The sequence below is a fragment of the Saimiri boliviensis genome, chromosome 9 (assembly GCF_048565385.1).
Source record: "Saimiri boliviensis isolate mSaiBol1 chromosome 9, mSaiBol1.pri, whole genome shotgun sequence".
NCBI classification, from domain to species: Eukaryota; Metazoa; Chordata; class Mammalia; order Primates; family Cebidae; genus Saimiri; species Saimiri boliviensis.
In genome coordinates this window covers 126,826,546-126,850,097 of record NC_133457.1, presented here as the reverse complement: position 1 = coordinate 126,850,097, position 23,552 = coordinate 126,826,546, and the positions used below count along the sequence as shown (strand labels likewise).

At 53.2% G+C, this 23,552-nt stretch overlaps 1 protein-coding gene across 2 annotated transcripts; it reads right to left on the bottom strand.

Moving 5' to 3' along the window:
• Positions 1–54: 54 nt before the first annotated feature.
• On the bottom strand, positions 55–23,551 carry ZGPAT (zinc finger CCCH-type and G-patch domain containing). 2 transcript variants are annotated; one of them, XM_039479518.2, is made up of 7 exons: positions 23,408–23,551; positions 22,394–22,993; positions 2,430–2,563; positions 2,039–2,194; positions 1,112–1,231; positions 614–1,019; positions 55–412 (listed from the first exon to the last, which is right to left on the bottom strand). In XM_039479518.2, the coding sequence occupies exons 2-7, from the start codon at positions 22,963–22,965 to the stop codon at positions 274–276; spliced, it is 1,527 nt and encodes a 508-aa protein (XP_039335452.1). In that variant the 5' UTR covers positions 22,966–22,993; positions 23,408–23,551; the 3' UTR covers positions 55–273. The 2 variants fall into 2 exon arrangements, with proteins under 2 accessions (XP_039335452.1, XP_039335453.1); XM_039479519.2 differs by having other exon boundaries at positions 23,459–23,551.
• Between the last annotated feature and the right edge of the window lies 1 nt (position 23,552).

Below are 23,552 nucleotides of genomic sequence, written 5' to 3'. Positions count from 1 at the left end.
CGAGCCCTGCAGACCCTTCTCTTCCCAGAGGCCCTGCAGCCAGCTGATCTCCACTGAGTGACACTGCGATGGAAAATGCTTTAATGTCCTTGCCAAGGAAATGCCCAAGACACTGGCAGACGGGCAGGTAATTGTCCAGATGGGGCCCCGCAGCCCCATCTCCACTCAGCACGCCCCAGGCCAGCAGGCCAGCCCTCCTTGGGCAACACGGGTTTTCCAGTGGGGAAGGCAGCCCGTGCTGGGTACACCTTCCCCGTAGTGCGTGCGGGGCCTTCAGAACTCAGTCATCCTCTTGTGGGTGTCTGCCTTCCTCTGCTCCTGCTGCAGGCCGGCTTCCTGCGCTCGCAGCTGCCCCAGCTGCCGCTGGGCTCCCGCCAGCTTCTCCTGCAGCTGGGCTGACGCCACGCTATGCCTGGGGAGGGGCCCACCAGTCAGCGTGGCTCCTGGACCACCGACACCCATCCCAAGCTGCCGTGCCCCCCACCCGTCCTCCAACACCCAGACCCCTCCTGGACTCCACCCACCACGCCTGGGTTAGGTGGCCTCCCGCACGTGTCCTCGAGGCATGGCCACCCTGGGCTGCCCTCTGCCCCGAGCCGGGCCCCACACATACCGGCCAGCGTTGCGGGCGAGGGCCTCCTGGATGCTGCTGATGTCCCGCTGGGTCCGCTCGATCTTCTCCTCAGTCTGGAAGAGCTGCAGGCTCAGGGCCCGCTTGGTGCTCTTGCTGGCACGGTACATGTCCTTTCTCCTTTTTCCCGTGGGGGCCACCCCAGCCTCCAGGGCCCCAGGAGCCTGGCCCTGCAGCTTTTCATTGAGGAAGTCAAACACGTTCCGTGGGGGTAGGCGGCCCCCAGGCCCGGCCCCTCTTCCGCGGCACCTGGGGGGCTTGTTGGTGCCAGCCTTGCCAGCCCTGGTGCGCTTCTGCAGGATCTCTGCACACTGGTCCAGCGACTTCCCACGAGGCAGCACCACAGCGTGGATGGGCTCCACCCGGCCTTCGGCGTGTCGTCCCAAACCTAAGGAGGCCCGGGGATGGCAATGCCGTGTGCTGCGGGACCCCGGCTGTGCTGCAGCCGCCCCCCACCTCTCCAGGACAGCGGGCACTCACCCTTGCCAAACTCATAGCCCATCTTGGCGAGGAGTCTGGAGCCTATGCCTCGCGTGTGCACCTCCCAGCCAGCAAAAGCAGAGCTGCAGGTCCCGGAGTCCACGGCGTCCGACCCCACCACTGCAAAAGACGGACAGAGGGCAGTGGCTCCGCGAGCCAGAGGACCGTGCATTGTGACTGGGGCTCTGGCCCATGAGCTCAGCTCCTGGGCAAAACCCCAACACCCCACCTCCTGGGCTCTGCACTGTGTCACCGAGGCCTGCTGTGGGCATGTGACACCAGGCAGAGCTCGTGGCAGTCCCCAAGGCCTGGTGCACCGTGGCCCTTCCTCCACAGCCCTCTCCCGCCCCTGCCCTTCTCCATCTTCATGGGGCTGTGAGCTTGACTCCTCCTTCACTGGGGACATGGGGCTTCAGAAGTCACCAACTCACATCACCGATCCCTGGGTACACCTCCCTGTCTAATTGACCACTCTGGAGAGCTGGACACTGCCCACCAGTTCCCATTCCCAAAACTTCCACCCTAGCTGCCTGGACACAACCTCTGTCTGCTAGGATCCACCAGGTACCCAGGTCCCAAGTCTGAGAAGCCATTCAAAGAAGCTGTCCCTCTTGCACTCTAGGCCCCAGCAGCTGGTCATTTCTGTGACTTCCTTGGCAACTCTAGGCCCCTCCTCCCACGGCCACGGCCTCCCATCAGTGACGCTGTGGCTGCTGCACCAGCACTCCTTCACGTCAAAGGCCACTGTGGCTCTACCCCAGCCTCCACTCATGCTGCTGCACGCCGACCCCACACCGCCTCCCCAGGCACAGCTGGCAGCTGGGCTGAGCACAGCGGCCTCGCTGCAGTCCACACCCTGCCATGGTTTGGGTCGATGGTTGGGGACCCCACCTTCCTGCCTCCTGGGCCCCTCAGCTGCCACCATACCTCTGGCATAGCTGGCGTCGCCCATGCCATCGCTGTCTGAGTCGGAGGACTCTGTGGCTTCTGTGCGCAGTGGGGGAAGGACACTGTCTCCCTCAACCACGGCCTCCCTCAGCAGCAGCGAGTCAAACTTGACTGTGTAGTAGCCGCTGTCCACATCTGGGGGCAGAGACAAACTGCAGGTCAGTATCTCTGACGACAGCAGGTGCCACGGCTCAGGAGCCACGCGGGACATCGGGACAAGGCAGGGCAGAGGCTGAGGGCAGATGTGCTCACTGCGGGCACAGAGCCGGAGTTCTGACACTCAACACAGGCGGCAGGGAGTAGCCACCCAGTAGTAACACATGTGAAGCATGGGAGGGTGTTCCTGGGAGGCCTCCGTGGCCAGCCTCACCGGTGATGCGTGCTGCATGCCAGAGGCCATCCTGGTGCTTGGCCAGACACGCGGAGCCGGCCTGCAGGGAGCTCAGATCTGGGTCCTGGAAGGGGCGCAGCTCATCCACAGAGACCACCTGCCCATGGGAGAACCTGCAGAGACAGCCGTAGCAGGCAGGGCTCAGACACAGGCCACCAGGGGCAAACAAACCCAGGAGCACTAACCCATCTCCCTGGGCACTATCCTAAGGGAGCCACACACACACACACACACACACATACACACACATATATACACTCTCGCAGACATATACACACACACACTCTCATATGCATATACACACATGCATATATATACACACTCAGACATATATACACATATACACTCAGAGACATACACACACATGCATATACACACAGACATATACACACATATACACACACACATGCATATATATACATACTCAGACATATACACACAGAGACATACACACTCATGTGCATATATATACACACTCAGACATGTACACACTCACATGCACATATATACACACTCAGATGTATATACACATGCATATATATACACACATACATACACTCACATGCATATACACATTTACACGCATGCGTATACACGTGTATACACAATCATGTAAACACACACATCATACAAAGGGGCCCTCACACACACACAAGCGCATGAGACATGCACATATATGTATATACACACATGCAGTCATACATCCATACACCCATGTACACACACACACACATGCATATACACACACTCATGGGTACACACACATACACACGTGCAGCCATACACGCATACACCCATGTACACACACATGCATATACACAGGTACACACGCATATACACACTCATGGGTACACACACATATACACACGTGCAGTCATACACGCATACATCCATGTACACACACATGCCTATGCACATGTGCGCTCTCACACTTGCATAGACATACACAGGAGTCTGTTGGCATCCATGGGGACCCCCTGTGGACACCAAATTCCAAGAATGCTCCAGTCCCTTATATAAAATGACACAGTATTTGCACACAACCCACGCACATCTTCCCATATACTTTAAATCACCTCTAGAGTGCTTACAGTACCTAACACGATGTCAATGCCACGTAAATAGTTGCTAGGCTGTATTCAGGAATGTCAAGGGAAAAAAAGCCTGCACATGTTGTGTACAGACCCAGCCATCCTTTTATTCCCCCAATTATTTTTGACTCAAGATTGGTTGAATCAATGGATGTGGAACCCACGCATACCAAGGGCTAACTTGTGTGTACCCTTTACGCACATACATGCACTCACACACACGGCCACTGGCATTCTCTCTCTTGGGATGGACCTGGCTGCTCCAGGAGAACATGCCCTGTGTCCCCCCACCTCCTGCTGGAGCCACAGTGTGGCAGCAACCTGTGACAGCAGCTTCCGTGGCCTCACCACTACACAGGAAGCCAGCCACGCCACCGGTTCAAGGCAGATGTGTCGACGGTGTGCATGCACTCATCTGACCGAGTCTTCCCTGACACTAGCAGAACCTAGTTATGAAATAGTGGTGCCTTGACTTTTAGATATCAGTGAACCAGTAAAATGAAAACCAAAACCAAGACAGAGAGAGAATGAAGAGGAAGCGTGGTGACAGACAGGACTGCAACCTTTAACTTTGCCAAATAAAGACATGAAAAGCCGCCACCCACTACTAGCACGCCAGCAGTTCAAAAAGGAAGTTGTTCTAACCCCACAAGGGCAAATGAGCACTGGGTGTGGGGACTCACGCCTGTAATCCCAGCACTTTGGGAGGCCAAGCCAGGCGGATCACAAGGTCAAGAGTTTGAGACCACCAGCCTGGCCAACATGGTGAAACCCTGTCTCTATTAAAAATACAAAAATTAGCCTGGTGTGGTGATGTGCACCTGCAGTCCCAGCTCCTCAGGAGGCTGAGGCACAACAATTGCTTGAACCTGGGAGGCAGAGGTTGTGGTGACGGAGATTGTGCCATTGCACTCCAGCCTGGACAACTGAGTGAGACTCTGCCCCCCGCCAAAAAAAAAAAAAAGCAAATGAGGACAGGTCTTCAGCCCCTGACACAGAGCCAGTGTGGTCTTTCCAGTGGGAACTGGCCGGTGAGCAGAGTGAGGTGGGACAGGCGTTTCAGTCATGTCTCATGGGGAGACAAAGGTGGCCTCACACACCTCCCGAGGCCAGGACTCCAGGCAGCTCCTTCTCATGCCTACTGTTCTTAGGTACACAGGCTCTGCCAATGACCAGGGGCACCAGGGGCTACAGTACTGTGCCTCAAATGTATTACAGCAGAGACTGGCTGAAAAGGAGCAAAAGAACAGGTTCAAAAGGTAGGGGGTAAATCCAGAGTGAATTTGATGAAACACACCCCCTTCAACACACCCACAGCATCAATTAATCAAACCTCTCCTAGAATATTTGACAATATTAAAAGCCTTGAAATCTGTAAACTTTGTAACCTAGAAAGTGCCGTGAGCCGAGATTGCACCACTGCGCTTCAGCCTGGGTGACAAAGTGAGACTCTCCAAAAACAAACAAACAAGAAAACGAATCTAAAACTAGACAAAAGTATAAAAACTCACTGATTCAGAACTTTTCAGAGTTCTGGAAACTGACCAAATCTGAGAACTCATAGACAAGAGATTCTTCTTGAAACCCTGTTTGGCCTTGGGTCAGAACAGTGGGAAGGCTGCAGCTTTGCACCTGGGGCTGCCACCGGCTCCCACTCCCGGGTCAGCAAACCTGAGCATTTTACCAGGTCGGGGCTGGCTACAAAACCCAGCAGCAGCAGAGGTGGAGGTGGGACAGAGGGTAAAACCCAGGGCCTTGTAGTTAAAAGTGGTGACCTGGCTGGGCGCGGTGGCTCAAGCCTGTAATCCCAGCACTTTGGGAGGCCGAGGCGGGTGGATCACAAGGTCAAGAGATCGAGACCATCCTGGTCAACATGGTGAAACCCCGTCTCTACTAAAAATACCAAAAAAATTAGCTGGGCATGGTGGTGCGTGCCTGTAATCCCAGCTACTCAGGAGGCTGAGGCAGAATTGTCTGAACCCAGGAGGCGGAGGTGGCGGTGAGCCGAGATCGCGCCATTGCACTCCAGCCTGGGTAACAAAAGCGAAACTCCGTCTCAAAAAAAAAAAAAAAAAAGTGGTGACCTGATAAAAACTTACAAAGAAAACTGACAGCCCTGATCATTTGGGGTTCTGATCCCAGCTGGAGTGCGCACTGGGCCGGCCAGATACTTCGCAGGAAGACTCTGAAAATGAGAGAGCCACAGAAGGGCTCAGCTCTCCCAGGAAGGGCCTGGCTCTCGGGGAAAAGGCTGCAGGTGTTGGGAGCTCCAACAGACGCCAGGGGAAAGTGAAAGCAAAGAGAGAGGGGCTGGCTGAACTGGAATGTGCTGGAAGCCACAGTGTGCGGCGGGGAGACTTTTGGGTTAGGAGTGTTTGAGCACACCCTCCTGCCCCAAACACAGAGGCAACTGCTAGGAAGCCAGGTTAAAAAAACAGAATTTCAGGCAGGGTGGAGTGGCTCACGCCTGTAATCCCAGCACTTTGGGAGGCCAAGTCGGGCAGATCACAAGGTCAGGAGATCAAGACCATCCTGGATAACACAGTGAAACTCCATCTCTACTAAAAATACAAAGAAAAAAAAATTAGCTGAGCGTCGTGATGGGTGCCTGCAGTCCCAGCTACTTAGGAGGCTGAGGCAGGAGAACTGCTTAAACCCAGGAGGCAGAGGTTGCAGTGAGCCGCGAATCTGCCACTGCACTCCAGCCTGTGACAGAGCCAGATTCTGTCTCAAAAAAAAAAAAAAAAAAAAAGAAAGAATTAAAAAATCTGGGCCGGGCGCGGTGGCTCACGCCTGTAATCCCAGCACTTTGGGAGGCCGAGGCGGGTGGATCACAAGGTCGAGAGATCAAGACCATCCTGGTCAACATGGTGAAACCCCGTCTCTACTAAAAATACAAAAAATTAGCTGGGCATGGTGGCGTGTGCCTGTAATCCCAGCTACTCAGGAGGCCGAGGCAGGAGAATTGCCTGAACCCAGGAGGCGGAGGTTGCGGTGAGCTGAGATCGCGCCATTGCACTGCAGCCTGGGTACGAGCGAAACTCCGTCTCAAAAAAAAAAAAAAAAAAAAAAAAAATCTAAGCAGGTAAGCAGAGAGCCAGGTGTTGTGGTGGCTCACACCTGTAATCCCAGCACTTTGGGAGGCTAAGGCGGGAGGATCACAAGGTCAGGAGATCAAGGCCATCCTGGCCAACATGGTGAAACTCCATCTCTACTAAAAATACAGAAAGTTAGCTGGGTGTGGTGGCGTGTGCCTGTAGTCCCAGCTACATGGGAGGCTGAGGTAGAAGAATCGCTTAAACCCAGGAGGCAGAGGCTGCAGTGAGCTGAGATCACGCCACTGCACTCCAGCCTGACCACAGAGGAAGACTCTGTCTCAAAAAAGAAAAAAAAAAAAAAAATCTGAGCAGAGATATCAGAGGCTGCACATTTTGGGGGTGGGTGGGCAGGTTCTGCAGTTTAAGTCCAAAAAACTTAACTAAAACAAACAGAACACAAGATTCAGGAAAACCACTCAGAATCCAGACCTAAATCATCTTAAATACCCAGTTTTCTTTTTAAAATTTTTTTTTTTTTTTTTTTTTTCAAGGTGGGATTTCACCACCATGGCCAGGCTGGTCTTTTAACTCTTGACCTCAGGTGATCCGCCCACCTCGGCCTCCTAGGACTGCAGGTGTGAGCCACCGCGCCCGGCCTGAAATGCCCAGTTTTCAAAAAAAAATGTAAGTAGCATACAGGAAAGCATGACCCTTATTTAGGGAAGGGAAGCAGTTGGTAGAATCTGACTCTGGGTAAGCCCAGACGCTGAGTTTAGCAACGACCTGAAAGCAGCGACTGTAAGTTAAATGAAGAGATGATGATAATGAACCAGCAAATAGGGAATCCTTTTTTTCCTGAGACGGAGTCCCACTCTGTTGCCGAGGCTGGACTGCAGTGGCGTGATCTTGGCTCACTATAACCTCCACCTCCCGAGTTCAAGTGATTCTCATGCCTCAGCCTCCTGAGTAGCTGGGACTACAGGTGTGAGCTACCATGCCCAGCTAACATCTGTATTTTTAGTAGAGATGGGGTTTCACCATGTTGGCCAGGCTGGACTCAAACTACAGTCCTCAGGTGATCTGCCTGCCTTGGTCTCCCAAAGTGCTGGGATTGCAGGTGTGAGCCGCAGTGCCCGGCCTCTGCAAAACTCATTAAAGGATTAGCTGGGTGCAATGGTATACACCTGTAGTCCCAGCTACTTGGGAGGCTAAGGCAAGAGGACTGATGGAGCCCAGGAGTTCAAGACTGCAGTGAGCTGCGATCACACCACTGCTCTCCAATCTGGGCAACGGAGTGAGACTGTGTCTCAAATGACAACGAAAAACAATCTTAGAGAATGCAGTGAAAGCCTTGTTTAGAGGGAAGTCTGCAGCTGTGAATGCTTACATTAGCAAAGAAACACCCTGGCTGGGAAACATGTACTCAGGAGGCTGAGGCAGGAGAGTCACCTGGGTCGGGGGGGCGGAGGCTACAGTCAGCCGAGACCGCGCCCCTGCACTCCAGCCTAGGTGACAGAGGGAGACTCCATCAAAAAAAGAAACATCTCAGATCAACAACTTCACTATATAACCTTGAAGAATTAGGGGGAAAAAAGAGCAAATTAAACCCAGAACCAGCAGAAAAAAAAGGAAAGAAAGGTTAAAATGGCAATAAATGAAACAGAATAGGAAAACAAGAAGAGACCCAGCAACAAAAAAGACCAACAAAACTGACCAATCTTTAGCAAAACTGCCCGAGAAGAAGAGACAGGCCCGACGCGGTGGCTCACGCCTGGAATCCCAGCGTCTCGGGAGGCCGAGGCGGGTGGCTCACCTGAGGTCAGGAGTTTGAGATGACCTGGCCAGCGTGGAGAAACCCTGTCTCTACTGAAAATACAAAAACTAGCCAGGTGTCGTGGCACACGCCTGTAATCCCAGCTGCTCAGGAGGCTGAGGCAGAACTGCTTGAACCCGGAAGGCGGAGGTTGTAGTGAGCCAAGGTCGTGCCACTGCACTCCAGCCTGGGTGACAGAGCAAGACCCTGTCTCAAAGAAAAAAACAAATTGAAATAAACTGACTCAAGAAGAAACAGAAAATCTGAATAGCCCTATAACAAAGAACCAGCAGTCAAAAAACTTCCAACAAAAGAAAAGTCCAGGAACTTTCACTACAGTTATTGTCCTTTTTAGCTTCCAAAGAAAAAGGTCAGTTTCAATAAAGACACTGAATCGGCCAGGTATGGTGGCTCACGCCTGTAATCCCAGCACTTTGGGAGGCTGAGGCAGGCAAACCACCTAAGGTCAGGAGTTCGAGGCCAGGTTAGCCAACATGGAGAAACCCCATCTCTACTAAAAATACAAAAAATTAGCCAGCCATGGTGGCACGCACCTGTAATCATAGCTACTTGAGAGGCTGAGGCAGGAGAATCACTTGAACCTGGGAGGTGGAGGTTGCAGTGAGCTGAGACTGCACCACTTAACTATAGCCCAGGCAAAAGACTGAAATTCCATCTCAATAATAATAATAAGCAGCAGCAGCAGCATCCAGGTGCGGTGGCTCACGCCTGTAATCCCCGCATTTTGGGAGGCCCAGGTGGGTGGATCATCTGAGGTCAAGAGTTCGACATCAGCCTGACCAACATGGTGAAACCCCATCTCTACTAAAAATACAAAAATCAGCCAAATGTGGTGGCAGGTGCCTGTGATCTCAGCTACTTGGGAGGCTGAGGCAGGAGAATCACCTGAACATGAGAGGCAGAGGTTGTAGTGAGCTGAGACTGGGCCACAGCACTCCAGCCTGGGCAGAGTTTGAGACAGAATCTTACTCTGCTGCCCAGGTTGGAATGCAATGGCGTGATCTCGGCTCACTGCTACCTCCTCCTCCCAGGTTCAGGCGATTCTCCTGCCTCATCAGCCTCCCTTGTAGCTGGGATTACAGGTGTGTACCATATCTAGCTATTTTTTTTTTTTTTTTCCATTTTTAGTAGAGATGGGGTTTCACCATGTTGGCCAGGCTGGTCTCAAACTCCTGACCTCAAGTGATGCACCCACCTCGGCCTCCCACAGTGCTGGGATTACAGGCGTGAGCCACCGTGCCTGGCCAGAAGGCTTAATTCTGTTAAACGAAATATGCCCCAAACCGATTTGCACATTAGTCCAGATCAAAATTCAAACTGTCTTCTACGCAGAGCTGGTCAAGCTGATCCTAAAATTCGTACAAAATTGCAAAGGATCTGGAAACACAATCGTGAAAAAGAGGAGAAAATGGTAAAAAACTACTTCCTGAGTTTAAAACTTTTTACAAAGCTATAATAATTGAAGTGGTGTGGGACTGGCATAAGACATATACACCAATGGAAAAGAAGAGAGAGCTCAGAAATAAACCCTTATATATATCGTCAACTGATTTTGGATAAGAGTGTCAAGACCATTCAGTGGAAAAAAAGCAGTCTTTTCAAGAAATGCAAAATGATGAAGTGGACCCTTGCCCAATACCGTATGCAAAAATTAACTCAAAATGGATCAAATACCTAAATTTAATAGTTAAAACTACAGAAGGCTTAGAAGAAAACAGGTGAAAAATCCTCGTAGCTTTGGATGAGACGATGGTTTCTTAAATCTCACAACAAAAACACAGGCAATAAAGAAACAAATTGAATTGCATCAAAATTAAAAATGTTTGTGCATCAAAGGACACTGTATCGAGTGAAAAGACAACTCAAAGAATGGGAGCAAGTATCTGCAAATTATGTGCTTCATAAGGGATAAATGCCCAGAATACATAAAGAAATCCTACAGCTCAGCAACTAAAAATCCAAATTAAAAATGGGCAGCCGGGAGTATGCCTTTAATCCCAGAACTTTGTGAGGCCCAGGCAGGCGGATCACGAGGTCAGGAGATCAAGACCAGCCTAGCTAACACAGTGAAACCCCGTCTACTAAAAATACGAAAAATTACCTACGTAAGCACATTCATCTACATCTTTTTAGAAAGACAACAACAAAAAAAATAAAAATACAAAAAATTAGCTGGGTGTGGTGGCATGCGCCTGTAGTCCCAGCTACTCTGGAGGCTGAGGCAGGAGAATCACTTGAACCCAGGAGGAGGAGGTTGCAGTGAGCTGAGATCGCACCACTGCACTCCAGCCTGGGTGACAGAACGAGACTCTGTCTCAAAAAAAAAAAAAAAACAAACAAATGGGCAAAGGATATGAACAGATATTTCTCCAAAGACACCCAAACAGCCAAGAGGCCCACACAAAGATGCTTGGCATCATTAGTCACTAGAGAAACACAAATCCAAGCCGCTCATCAGGATGACGATTATTCTGAAAAAGGGAAATAAGCATGGGCCAGGATGGAGAAACTGGAAAGGGGTGTGAGATGGTTTAGCTGCGCAGGAGAAGCGGTTTGGCAACAGCGACCTAACAATTCTACTCCTAGGTATATACCTCAATGAATTGAAAATGGGGACTCTGACAGGAGTGCACCTGTGTTCACAGCAGCATCATTCACTATCACTGCAAGGCAAACACAATCCAAGTGCCCACCTAACAATGAACAGATAAAACACAGTCTGTCCACGGCCAGGCGCCGTGGCTCACGCCCATAATCCCAACGCTTTGGGAGGCTGAGGTAGGTGGAACACCTGAGGTCAGTAGTTCGAGACCAGCCTGGCCAACATGGTGAAGCTCCATCTCTACTAAAAATACCAAAATAATTAGCTGGGCATGGTGGCATATGCCTGTAATCCCAGCTACTCAGGAGGCTGAGGCAGGAAAACCACTTCAACGTGGGAGGCAGAGGTTGCAGTGAGCTGAGACTGCACTCCAGCCTGGGCCACGAGAGTGAAACTCTATCTCAGAAAAAAACAAACAAAAAATCAAACAAACAAAAAAAGTCTCTCCATACAATGACTGTCAGCCAGCCATAAAAAGGAATAAAATTCTACTGGGTGAGGTGGCTCATGCCTATAATCCCAGCACTTTGGGAGGCTGAGGAGGGCAGATCACAAGGTCAAGAGATCAAGACCATCCTGGTCATCGTGGTGAAACCTCACCTCTGCTAAAAGTACAAAAATTAGCTGGGTGAGGTGGTGTGCACCTGTAGTCTCAGCTACTGAGGAGGCTGAGGCAGGAGAATCACTTGAAACCGGGTGGCAGAGGCTGCAGTGAGCCGAGCCATGCCACTGCATTCCAGCCTGGCAATAGAGCAAGACTCCATTTCAAAAAAAAAAAAAAAAAAATTCTGATACAGACATGCCATAACATAAGCCTTCAAAACATTGTGAATTGAAATAAAGGTCAAATATTACATGATTCCATGTGCATGAGGTATCCAGAAAAGGCAAATTTGGAGACAGAACGTAGAAGAGAGGTCACCAGAGGCTGAGGGGAAGGCAACAGGGGGAGGTCATGGGTTCTGGAAATAGATGGCGGTGACAGTTATACGACATTATGAATGTACTTAATGCTACAGAATAGCTTTTTTTTTTTTTTTTTTTTTTGAGACAGAGTCTTGTTCTTATTGCCCAGGCTGGAGTGCAATGGCATGATCTCCGTTCACCGCAACCTCCGCCTCCCGGGTTCAAGCAATTCTCTTGCCTCAGCCTCTCGAGTAGCTGGGATTACAGGCACCTGCCGCCAACCCAGATAATTGTTGTATTTTTAGTAGAAATGGGGTTTTGCCATGTTGGCTAGGATGGTCTCAAATACCTGACCTCAGGACCTGCCCACCCTAGCCTCCCGAAAGTGCTGAAATTACAGGTGTAAGCTACCATACCTGGCCTTTTTTTCTTTTTTTTTGAGACTGAGTCTCGCTCTGTTGCCAGGCTGGAGTGAAATGGCGTGACCTCAGCTCACTGCAACCTCTGCCCCTTGGGTACAGGTGGTTCTCCTGCCTCAGCCTCCCAAGTAGCTGGGACTACAGGCAAGAGCCACCACACCCAGCTAATTTTGTACTTTTTTAGTAGAGACGGGGTTTCACAGTGTTGGCAAGGATGTTCTTGATCTCCTGACCTCGTGATCCGCCCACCTCGGCCTCCCAAAGTCCTGGGATTACAGGTGTGAGCCACTGCGCCTGGGTTTTTTTTTTTTTTTTTTTTTGAGACAGAGTTTCGCTCTTGTTACCCAGGCTGGAGTGCAATGGCGCGATCTCGGCTCACCGCAACCTCCGCCTCCTGGGTTCAGGCAATTCTCCTGCCTCAGCCTCCTGAGTAGCTGGGATTACAGGCACACGCCACCATGCCCAGCTAATTTTTTGTATTTTTAGTAGAGACGGGGTTTCACCATGTTGACCAGGATGGTCTTGATCTCTCGACCTCGTGATTCACCCGCCTCGGCCTCCCAAAGTGCTGGGATTACAGGCTTGAGCCACCGCGCCCGGCCTTTTTTTTTTTTTTTTTGAGATGGAGTCTCACTCTGATGCCCAGGCTGGGGTGCAGTGGCATTATCCTGGCCCACTGCAACCTCTGCCTCCAGGGTTCAAGTGATTCTCCTGCCTCAGCCTCCCGAGTAGTTGGGATTATAGGCGTGCACCACCACATCCAGCTAGCTTTTTTGTATTTTTAGAGACAGGGTTTTACCATGTTGGCCAGGCCGGTCTGGAACTCCTGACCTCAGATGATCTGCCCGCTTTGGCCTCCCAAAGTGCTGGGATTACAGGTGTGCACCACCCCACCTAGGCCAGAATAGCATATTTTTAAATGGTTAAAATAATAAATTTTGTTATGTACATTTTAACACAATCTTAAAAAATGTAATATAGAAAAAACCATCAACTTGTCAACTTCATATGGGTGAATTACAGGGCATGTGAATTGTATCTCAATACAGGTGTTTAAAAAGCTAAAAAAGGCCGGGTGCAGTGGCTCAAGCCTGTAATCCCAGCACTCTGGGAGGCCGAGGCGGGTGGATCACGAGGTCAAGAGATCGAGACCATCCTGGTCAACATGGTGAAACCCCGTCTCTACTAAAAATACAAAACATTAGCTGGGCATGGTGGCACGTGCCTGTAATCCCAGCTACTCAGGAGGCTGAGGCAGGAGAATTGTCTGAACCCAGGAGGCGGAGGTTGCGGTGAGCCGAGATCGCGCCATTGCACTCCAGCCTGGGTGACAAGAGCAAAACTCCGTCTCAAAAAAAAAAAAAAAAAAGCTAAAAAAAAGAAATGAAGAACAAAGTAAAGTCTAGAGAAAAAGTAACAAATACTAAAGATAGGTGAAGAGGAATTAATACGAGTAACACATCCTGTAACCTGTAATTCAAGAAAACATTGCTCAAGTAAAAAATATTTAAAACTATCTACTGAAAGGCTATCCCATGATTCTGAGAATGTCAACGCAGAATGGCCAACAGCAAGCACACTGTAATAAAATCACAGAACTCTGAGAAAGAAAACTCCCCCGGGTGCAGGCAAAAAGAACATGTGATTTACAAGGGAAATAAAATTAAATTACCCACTAAACTTCCACAATCATATGTTATATCAGAAAAAAAACAGATTAATGTATTTAAAATATTTCAGGAGGATGGGCATGGTCCTAGCACTTTGGGAGGCTGAGGCAGGCAGATCACTTGAGGTCAGGATTTCAAGAACGGGCTGGCCAACATGGTGAAACCCTGTCCCCACAAAAAATATAAAAACTTAGCTGGGGCCGGGCGCGGTGGCTCACGCCTGTAATCCCAGCACTCTGGGAGGCTGAGGCGGGTGGATCACGAGGTCAAGAGATCGAGACCATCCTGGTCAACATGGTGAAACCCCGTCTCTACTAAAAATACAAAAAACTAGCTGGGCATGGTGGCGTGTCCTGTAATCCCAGCTACTCAGGAGGCTGAGGCAGGAGAATTGCCTGAACCCAGGAGGCGGAGGTCGCGGTGAGCCGAGATCGCGCCATTGCACTCTAGCCTGGGTAACAAGAGCGAAACTCCATCTCAAAAAAAAAAAAAAAAAAAAAAATTAGCCGGGAGTGGTGGTGGATGCCTGTAATCTCAGCTGCTCGGGAGGGGATGACACAGGAGAACTGCTTGAACCCTGGAGGCAGAGGTTGCAGTGAGCCGAGATTGTGCCACTGCACTCCGGCCTGGGCAATGGAGCAAGACTCTGTCTCAAAACAAAACAAAACAAAACAAAACATTTGAGGAAGCCAAGTGCAGTGGCTCACACCTGTAATTTCAGCACTTGAGGAGGCCAAGGAGGGTGGATTGCTTGAGCCCAGAAGTTTGAGACCAGCCTAGCAACATGATGAAGTCCCGTTTCTCCAAAAATATAAAAATCAGCCAGGTGTGGTGGCACACACCCACAATCCCAGCTACGACTGCTTGGGCCTGGGAGGTGGAGGCTGCCGTGAGCCGAGATCCCACCACTGCACTCCAGCCAGGGTGGCAGGTGAGACTCTCTCCAAAAAATAAATAAAATATTTAAGGAAACTAATGTGAGCAAGGGTTTTACATCCAATAAAACTGGCCATCGAACAGAAAGAACAAGCAAAGCCCCTCAACATGCCAGCTCTCCAGGAACAGTGTTCCTACAGTCCTGTCCTCGGGCACCCACTAGAGAAGGAAGCTTAAGACAACCACGATGACTAGAAAGACAGCAGATGCCTCGGAGGGTGGGCACCACACACAGCCCCTTGTGGGTGCGGGACTGGGAGTAAAGGGGGATTGTGCCACGTCATCCCACACAGTCATAAAAACCAGTGCAGAGAATGTGAGTTGTACATGTAAAAACTTCTGTTTTTTTTGAGCCAGGGCTTTGCTCTGCCGCGCAGGCTGGAGCGTGTGGTGGCGAGATCATGGCTCACTGCAGCCTCAAGCCGTCTTCCCCGCAGCTTCCTGAGGGGTGACGCACACCGCCATACGAGGCTAACGTTTAAAACATTTTCAGTGGAGATAACGTCTTGCTGTGTTGCCCAGGCTGGTCTTGAACTCCTCCCAAAGTGCTGGGATTCCAGGAGTGAGCCACCATGCCCGGCCCATATTTCACGTTACTTTTATTAATTTTTTTTGAGACAGAGTCTCGCTGTGCCGCCCAGAGTTCATGCAGTTGTCCTGACTCAGCCTCCTGAGTTCACGCGACGGGTCAGAAGGCCCGGCTCTCTCAGTGAGACGCTGAGAGCAGCAAGCACGCGGGCTGGGAACAAGCAGGCGGAGCTCGTGTTTACTCCACAGCGCTCTCAGAGGACAGCCCATCGACACACCAGGAGGTGATGATCACAGAAGTCGGCATGGCGGTGACTTTTAGGGGAAGGAGGCGGCTGCTCGGGGCTGAGGTACAAGGAGGAGCTCCTGGGGTCGTTGCTGAGGTTGTCGTTTTGGCTGAGTGGTGACAGCCAGGGTCTTCGTCCTACAATTCCCTGGCTGCCGTGGTGGTGCGTGCCTGTCGTCCCAGCTTTCAGGAGGGTCCCAGGAGCCGGGTCGAAGCGGCACAACACCGCGACCGCGCCGCTGCACTCCAGCCTGGGCGGCGGAGCCAGACCTGCGTCTTAACAATTCCCTGCACCCGCTTCCTTTCCCATGTCTGAATTCACCTAAAATAACAAGGTAAGAAATGGGCCGTGAACTGCCTCAGTCCCCGTCAGCTGCGCTTCCAAAGGCTGTGCACGTCTAACGATTCCTTCCGCCCAGTGACCGTGTGCTTCTCATTTTGATTATACAGGTGAGGAGACCAAGGTAGAGAGAAACGAAGTCACACCAAACGCATGAAATCTGTAAGTCAGATCTGTGGGTGAGCAAAGAGAGGACGGGGGGCTCCGCACCGCAGCACAGAGACCAGAGAGAGGGCGGGGGACTCGACACCGTCACCGGGAAACCAGAGGGAGGACGGGGGACTCGACACCGTCACCGGGAAACCAGAGGGAGGACGGGGGACTCGACACCGTCACCGGGAAACCAGAGGGAGGACGGGGGACTCGACACCGTCACCGGGAAACCAGAGGGAGGACGGGGGACTCGACACCGTCACCGGGAAACCAGAGGGAGGACGGGGGACTCGACACCGTCACCGGGAAACCAGAGGGAGGACGGGGGACTCGACACCGTCACCGGGAAACCAGAGGGAGGACGGGGGACTCGACACCGTCACCGGGAAACCAGAGGGAGGACGGGGGACTCGACACCGTCACCGGGAAACCAGAGGGAGGACGGGGGACTCGACACCGTCACCGGGAAACCAGAGGGAGGACGGGGGACTCGACACCGTCGCACGGAAACCAGAGGGAGGACGGGGGACTCGACACCGTCACAGGGAAACCAGAGGGAGGACGGGGGACTCGACACCGTCACCGGGAAACCAGAGGGAGGACGGGGGACTCGACACCGTCACCGGGAAACCAGAGGGAGGACGGGGGACTCGACACCGTCACCGGGAAACCAGAGGGAGGACGGGGGACTCGACACCGTCACCGGGAAACCAGAGGGAGGACGGGGGACTCGACACCGTCACAGGGAAACCAGAGGGAGGACGGGGGACTCGACACCGTCGCACGGAAACCAGAGGGAGGACGGGGGACTCGACACCGTCACAGGGAAACCAGAGGGAGGACGGGGGACTCGACACCGTCGCAGGGAAACAGGGGGAGGACGGGGGACTCAACACTGTCGCAGGGAAACGGGGAGGACGGGGGACTCGACACCGTCGCAGGGAAGCCAGAGGGAGGACGGGGGACTCGACACCGTCGCAGGGAAGCCAGAGGGAGGACGGGGGACTCGACACCGTCACCGGGAAACCAGAGAGAGGACGGGGGACTCAACACCGTCGCAGGGAAGCCAGAGGGAGGACGGGGGACTCGACACCGTCGCAGGGAAGCCAGAGGGAGGACGGGGGACTCGACACCGTCGCAGGGAAGCCAGAGGGAGGACGGGGGACTCGACACCGTCGCAGGGAAGCCAGAGGGAGGACGGGGGACTCGACACCGTCGCAGGGAAGCCAGAGGGAGGACGGGGGACTCGACACCGTCACCGGGAAACCAGAGAGAGGACGGGGGACTCGACACCGTCGCAGGGAAGCCAGAGGGAGGACGGGGGACTCGACACCGTCGCAGGGAAGCCAGAGGGAGGACGGGGGACTCGACACCGTCACCGGGAAACCAGAGGGAGGACGGGGGACTCGACACCGTCGCAGGGAAGCCAGAGGGAGGACGGGGGACTCGACACCGTCGCACGGAAGCCAGAGGGAGGACGGGGGACTCGACACCGTCGCAGGGAAGCCAGAGGGAGGACGGGGGACTCGACACCGTCGCACGGAAGCCAGAGGGAGGACGGGGGACTCGACACCGTCGCAGGGAAGCCAGAGGGAGGACGGGGGACTCGACACCGTCGCAGGGAAGCCAGAGGGAGGACGGGGGACTCGACACCGTCGCAGGGAAGCCAGAGGGAGGACGGGGGACTCGACACCGTCGCACGGAAGCCAGAGGGAGGACGGGGGACTCGACACCGTCGCAGGGAAGCCAGAGGGAGGACGGGGGACTCGACACCGTCGCACGGAAGCCAGAGGGAGGACGGGGGCTCGACACCGTCGCAGGGAAGCCAGAGGGAGGACGGGGGACTCGACACCGTCACACGGAAACCCAGAGCGTGCCTGCACACTACACTGGACACGTGCTAGCGAAACGCACGGAGTGTCAGAGAAGGCATGTGTAGGATGTTCACTGCCCATTGATGGCAACAGATCAAAGTTGGAAACCACCGGAAAGGGACAAAATAAATAAAATGCAGCGCAGTCATGAGGGAAACGATACTGCAGTTAAAACGAACCAGCAGTTCGATAAATATCAACATGGATGTCTCTAAACACTTTGTCAAAAACGCAAGCTTTAAATGAATCATAATATATGATACCATTTATTTAAAGTTTCAAAAAATAAAAATATTTGTTTTTACAGACCATTTGTAGATACAGGTCTGTAAGGATTTACTGCACAGTCACGTCCTACAGAACATCACGGGCAGTGACGGAATGCATATGGTGGTCCCAAAGGGTTATAATGGAGCTGACGAGTCCCCAGCGCCTAGTGACGTCACGGCGCGATTCTTTCACTGGGCATTCAACGTGCCGAGTGCAGTGCTGATGACGTCTACTGTGGCGTCTGGTAATGGCTCACGCCTTCACCTTCACTCCCTGACTCACCCCAAGCCCCTTCCAGTCCCGCAAACTCCAATTAGGATACGTGTTCTATACAAGGGTGCCATTTGACATCTTTCTATACCATATTTTCACTGCATTTTTTTCTGTTTAGACAGATATTTACCGCAGTTTACATCTGCATGTTTAGTTCAGTGTGCTGGTTTGCGGCCAAGAACGGATTTCACACAGCCCAGGTGTGCGGGGGGAGGGGCTACAGACTCCACGCCACCCAGGTGTGCGGGGGACTCTGCCGTCCAGATGTGTAAGTGTACTCTACAGCATTCAGACAATGACGAAATCACCTGTGTTCCTGTGAAAGGACATGTGCCTGTATGCTGGAAAGAAAGAACATCAAAGCTGTGGTAACAACAGCCTCTCAGGAAGGCGAAGAGAATGAGAGCGGAGAGGAGGGGTCGTGTCAAGGCCACTTCAACATTACCTGTACTATTTATCGTATTTTTTTCTTTTCTTTTTTTGAGACAGAGTCTCGCTCTGTTGTCCAGGCTGGAGTGCAGTGGTGTGATCTCGGTTCACTGCGACCTCCGCCTCCCGGTTTCAAATGATTCTCCTCCTTCAGCAGAGCCAGGAGAATCACACCTCACTAGATTCGTGCACCACCATGCCAAGCTAACTTTTTGTATTTTTAGTAGAGACAGGGTTTCACCATGTTGGCCAGGCTGATCTGAAACTCCCGACCTCAGGTGATCCACCTGCCTGTCTTTCAAAGTGCTGGGATGGCAGGTGTGAGCCACCACATTCAGCCTTTTATTGTATTTTTTGCTGAGACACGGTCTCTGTCACCCAGGCGGGAGTGTGGTGGCGCAATCTCAGCTCACTGTAGCCTTGAACTCTTGGCTCAAGTGATCCTTCGGAGTAGTTAAGACCACAGGCACAGGGCACCACGCCTCGCTATTTTTTATTTTTTGAGACAGGGTCTCACTCTGTCTCCCACACTGCAGTGCAGTGACATGGTCACGACTCGTAGCCTCAAACTCCTGGGCTCAAGTCACCCTCCCACCTCAACCTCCCAAATAGCTGGGACTAAAATTAGTCAAGTACGTGTCACTACACCTGGGTAATTTTTTATTTTTTATAAAGATGGAGTTTTGCCAAGATGCTCAGACCGCTCTTGAACTCCTAGGTGCAAGTGATCCCCCAACCTCAGCCTCCCGAGTAGCTGGGACTACAGGTGCATACCACCATGCCTGACTAATTTTGTATTTTTAGTAGAGATGGAGTCTCACCATGTTACCCAAGTTGGTCTCAAACTCCTGGGCTCAAGTGATCCATCTGCCTCAGCCTCCCAAAGTGCTGGGATTATAGGTGTGAGACACCGCGCCCAGCCTCTTATTGATTTTAAAAAGTCCAACGCTGGCTGGGCACGGTGGCTCATGCCTATAATCTCAGCACTTTGGGAGGCCGAGGCAGGTGGATCATCTGAGGTCAGGAGTTTGAGACCAGCCTGGCCAACATGGTGAAACCCTGTCTCCGCTAAAGGCACAAAACTTAACCGGGTGTGGTGGCACATGCCTGTAATCCCAGCTACTCAAGAAGCTGATGCAGGAGAATCCCTCGAACCCAGGAGGTGAAGGCTGCAGTGAGCCAAGATCGTGCCATCACAGTGTAGCCTGGGCAACAAGAGCCAGAAAAGAAAAAAAAAAAAAAAAAAGAGCCCAAGGCAAACCCAAGAGACCTTATCAGTCCCGAGTGCTGGCAAGGTGGGCAGACGCTTCAGAAGCCTTCAGATGAGGCCTGACGCTGACACAAGCAGCACCATGGAGAGGGGAATGGGACGAGGGCTGAGGACAGCTCGGAGCCCTCGGGGCCTCACAGCCTTGGGCCGCTCTCTCAGTTCTTTAACTGCTGTCAAACGGTGTGACTGCAGGGCCTACCTACGGGGCTGCTGTACAGATGAATGAATACGTGTGGAACTCCTGGAGCAGTGCCGGGCCCAAGGGAGCGCCGCAGGGACGTGTCAGATCTCTTAGGAGGGGATCGAGAGTTTGAGACCGGCCTGGGCAACATGCTGAAACCCTGTCTCTGCAAAAAACACCAAAATCAGCTGGGCATGGCAGTGCGCGCCTGTAGGATCAGCTATCAGAGAGGCTGAAGTGGGAGGATGGCTGGAGCTAGTGAAGCAGAGACTGCAATGAGCTGAGATTGTGCCACTGTACTCCAGCCTGGGTGACGGAGCAGCAACACCCTGTTTAAAAAAAAACAACAAAGACAGCCCACAAAGTAAGACATCCAAAGAGCCAGGGGTGTTACCTGGTCAGCCTGAACCATTGGCTAAAAAAGAAAATTACCTACTAGAAAGCTTGGTAAATATTTCTCCTCAGAGAAAAGTAAAAAGGAGCAAAAATGTGCTTATGGAAACGGAGACATCACGGTGATAGCTGTGGATATTTGAACACGGAAGAGGTGCTGCCATGGAACGTGTTATCTACAATGATGCGGAAGTGACTCTTGTCTTCATACTGACTTGGACTTCCAAAAAGTTGCTTTTTAAAGTAATTTCCTTATCAGAGATCCACTCCAAAGTATTCATAGTTGGAAAAACCCAATACCTTCTGAAATTTGCTTTAAAATACCTAGGAAGGGAAAAAGTGGGGCAGGGGAACAGACAAAGCAAGACTGGCAAATGATAATGGACCGTGGGCAGTGATTACGCCAGGCTCTCGCACCTGGGGCGGGTTTCCAAATTTCCATTAAAGTAAATTTTAAAAGTTGAATTCTAGAGATAAAACTGACAACAGGGCCAGGTGCAGTAGCTCACGCCTGTGACCCCAGCACTTCGGGAGGCCAGAGAGGGTGGATCACTTAAGCTCAGGAGTGTGCGACCAGCCTGGGCAACACGGCAAAACCCCACCTCTACCACAAATACAGAAATTAGCTGGGTGTGGCAGTGTGCTTCTGTAGTCCAGCTACGTGGGGGACTGAGGCAGGACGATCCATCGAGCCCAGGAAGTCCAGGCTGCACTCCAGCCTGGGTGACAAAGTAAGACCCTGTCTCAAAAAAACAAATAAGGCAAAGTGACAATAGGTTGCGGACCTATTATCTTCCACAGAAGCCTCACTCTGTTGCCCAGGCTGGAGTACAGTGGCCGGATTTTGGCTCACTACAACCTTAGCCTCCTGGGTTCAACCGATTCTCCTGCTTCAGCCTCCTGAGTCACTAGGACCACAGGTGCCTGCCACCCACCACGCCCGGTTTTTTTTTTTTGTTTGTTTGTTTTTTTTGAGACAAAGTCTATGTCACCAGGCTGGAGTGCAATGGCGTGATCTCGGCTCACCGCAACCTCCACTTCCTGGATTCAAGCGATTCTCCTGCCTCAGCCTCCGGAGCAGCTGGGACTACAGGCACGCGCCACCATGCCCAGCTAATTTTTTTGGATTTTTAGTAGAGACGGGGTTTCACCATGTTGACCAGACTGGTCTCTAACTCCTGACCTCAGGTGATTCCCCCCGACCCCACCTCCACCCCGGGCCTCCCAAAGTGCTAAGATTACAGGTGCGGGCCACTGCGCTTCGCCTCCTTCCGTGCTTCCTGCTTTTATCCCAGAAGAAAGAGGTAGATGCCTAAACAAGGACATTGCTGTTACAGCCCGCCTGCCCCAGGAAGCTGAGACCAACTGCAGAGGGAGAGCCGATGGTGACCCGACCCTGCGTGCGCGCCCGTGAGCCTCGAGGGTGCCATCTGACAGCAAAGGGCTTTACCTGCAGTTCTCCTTGAAGCGACACTTTCCCTCCAGGAAGAACGGGCAGGGCTTCAGGGACTTGTGAGTGGGGTACAGGTAGAGCACACGGACACCCGCCGAGCCATCCTCCGCCTCTTCTGTGCCCACCACCATGGCGTTGTGATACTCCAGGGTGCCCCACGAGCTGTAGTAGGGCGCGCTCACCTTGGTCCCACTCAGCTCTTCCTCCTCCTCTCCCTCTTCCTGCCCCCGTGCCTCGGATTCTGGCCCCGCTTCTGCTTTAGGGACGGTCTCTGATCCGGCCCCAGGGGCTGCCGGTGCCTCCGCCGCCTCGGCGACGGCCTCCCGGAAAGCCTGGTACTCCGCATCCTCCTGGCCCGGGCGCTCTCCGTCCAGCGCGGCCAGCAGCTTGCTCTTCCTCACGGACACCAGGCTGGCCTCGGTGAGCTCGATGAGCTCCTTCAGGTCCCCCTGCAGCTGGCGCAGGTCGGCCTGCTCGGACGACGCGCGGCCGGCGCCCAGGGCCCGCTCCACCTGCTGCAGCTGCGCACGGTAGGTCTGCAGCGCGGCCTCCAGGCTGTCCTCGTCCATGCTGAGCGAGGCAGGCGCGGGACCCGAGCTGCGGGAAGGGGAGCCCGGTGAGCCCCGCGTCTCGGGCCCGACGCGGAGCGAGGGTCCCGCAGCCGCCGCCACAGCCCGCGGCGGGCACGGGTGTAACCTCCCGGAGCGCTGAGATGACTCCCCCCGGCACGGGCACGGCGTCCCCTCGCGGAGACACCGGCTCCGAGCGGAGGTCGCAGCCCGGGTACCCCCGCTCGGGCTCCGCGCTTCCCTCCCGAGCCGCCCCGGGCTCGCTGCCAGCCGGGTCTCGCGTCCCCGCCTCCCCGCAGGGCGACCCCGCCGGGCCCTCCGCCGAGCGCACCCGCCGCGCCCGCAGCCTTGCAGGCCGGTCCCGCCCCCCGCCCGGCCTCTCTCCCGTCCCGCCGGGGCCGCGTCTCCGCAAACCGCCGCCCCCTCGCCCCGGGCCGGGCACCTCCTCCGCGCGGTTCCCCGGCCGCCGCCATAGAGAGCCCGCCGGCCTCACCGGCTAGAGCGGCCCGGCGCCCCCTTTGGCCCTCGCCGCCGCCCGGCACTTCCTCTCGGCGCCGCCGCCTCCGGAAGTGCCTGGCGCGCGGTGG

Coding starts and splice junctions, on each gene's coding strand:
- ZGPAT (XM_039479518.2), bottom strand. CDS start 22,965: ATGGACGAGGACAGCCTGGAGGCCGCGCTGCAGACCTACCGTGCGCAG. Junction 2,564..22,393: donor CGCTTCAAGGAGAACTGCAG/GTAAAGCCCTTT, acceptor CTGTCTCTGCAG/GTTCTCCCATGGGCAGGTGG. Junction 413..613: donor CTCGCCCGCAACGCTGGCCG/GTATGTGTGGGG, acceptor GCCCCTCCCCAG/GCATAGCGTGGCGTCAGCCC.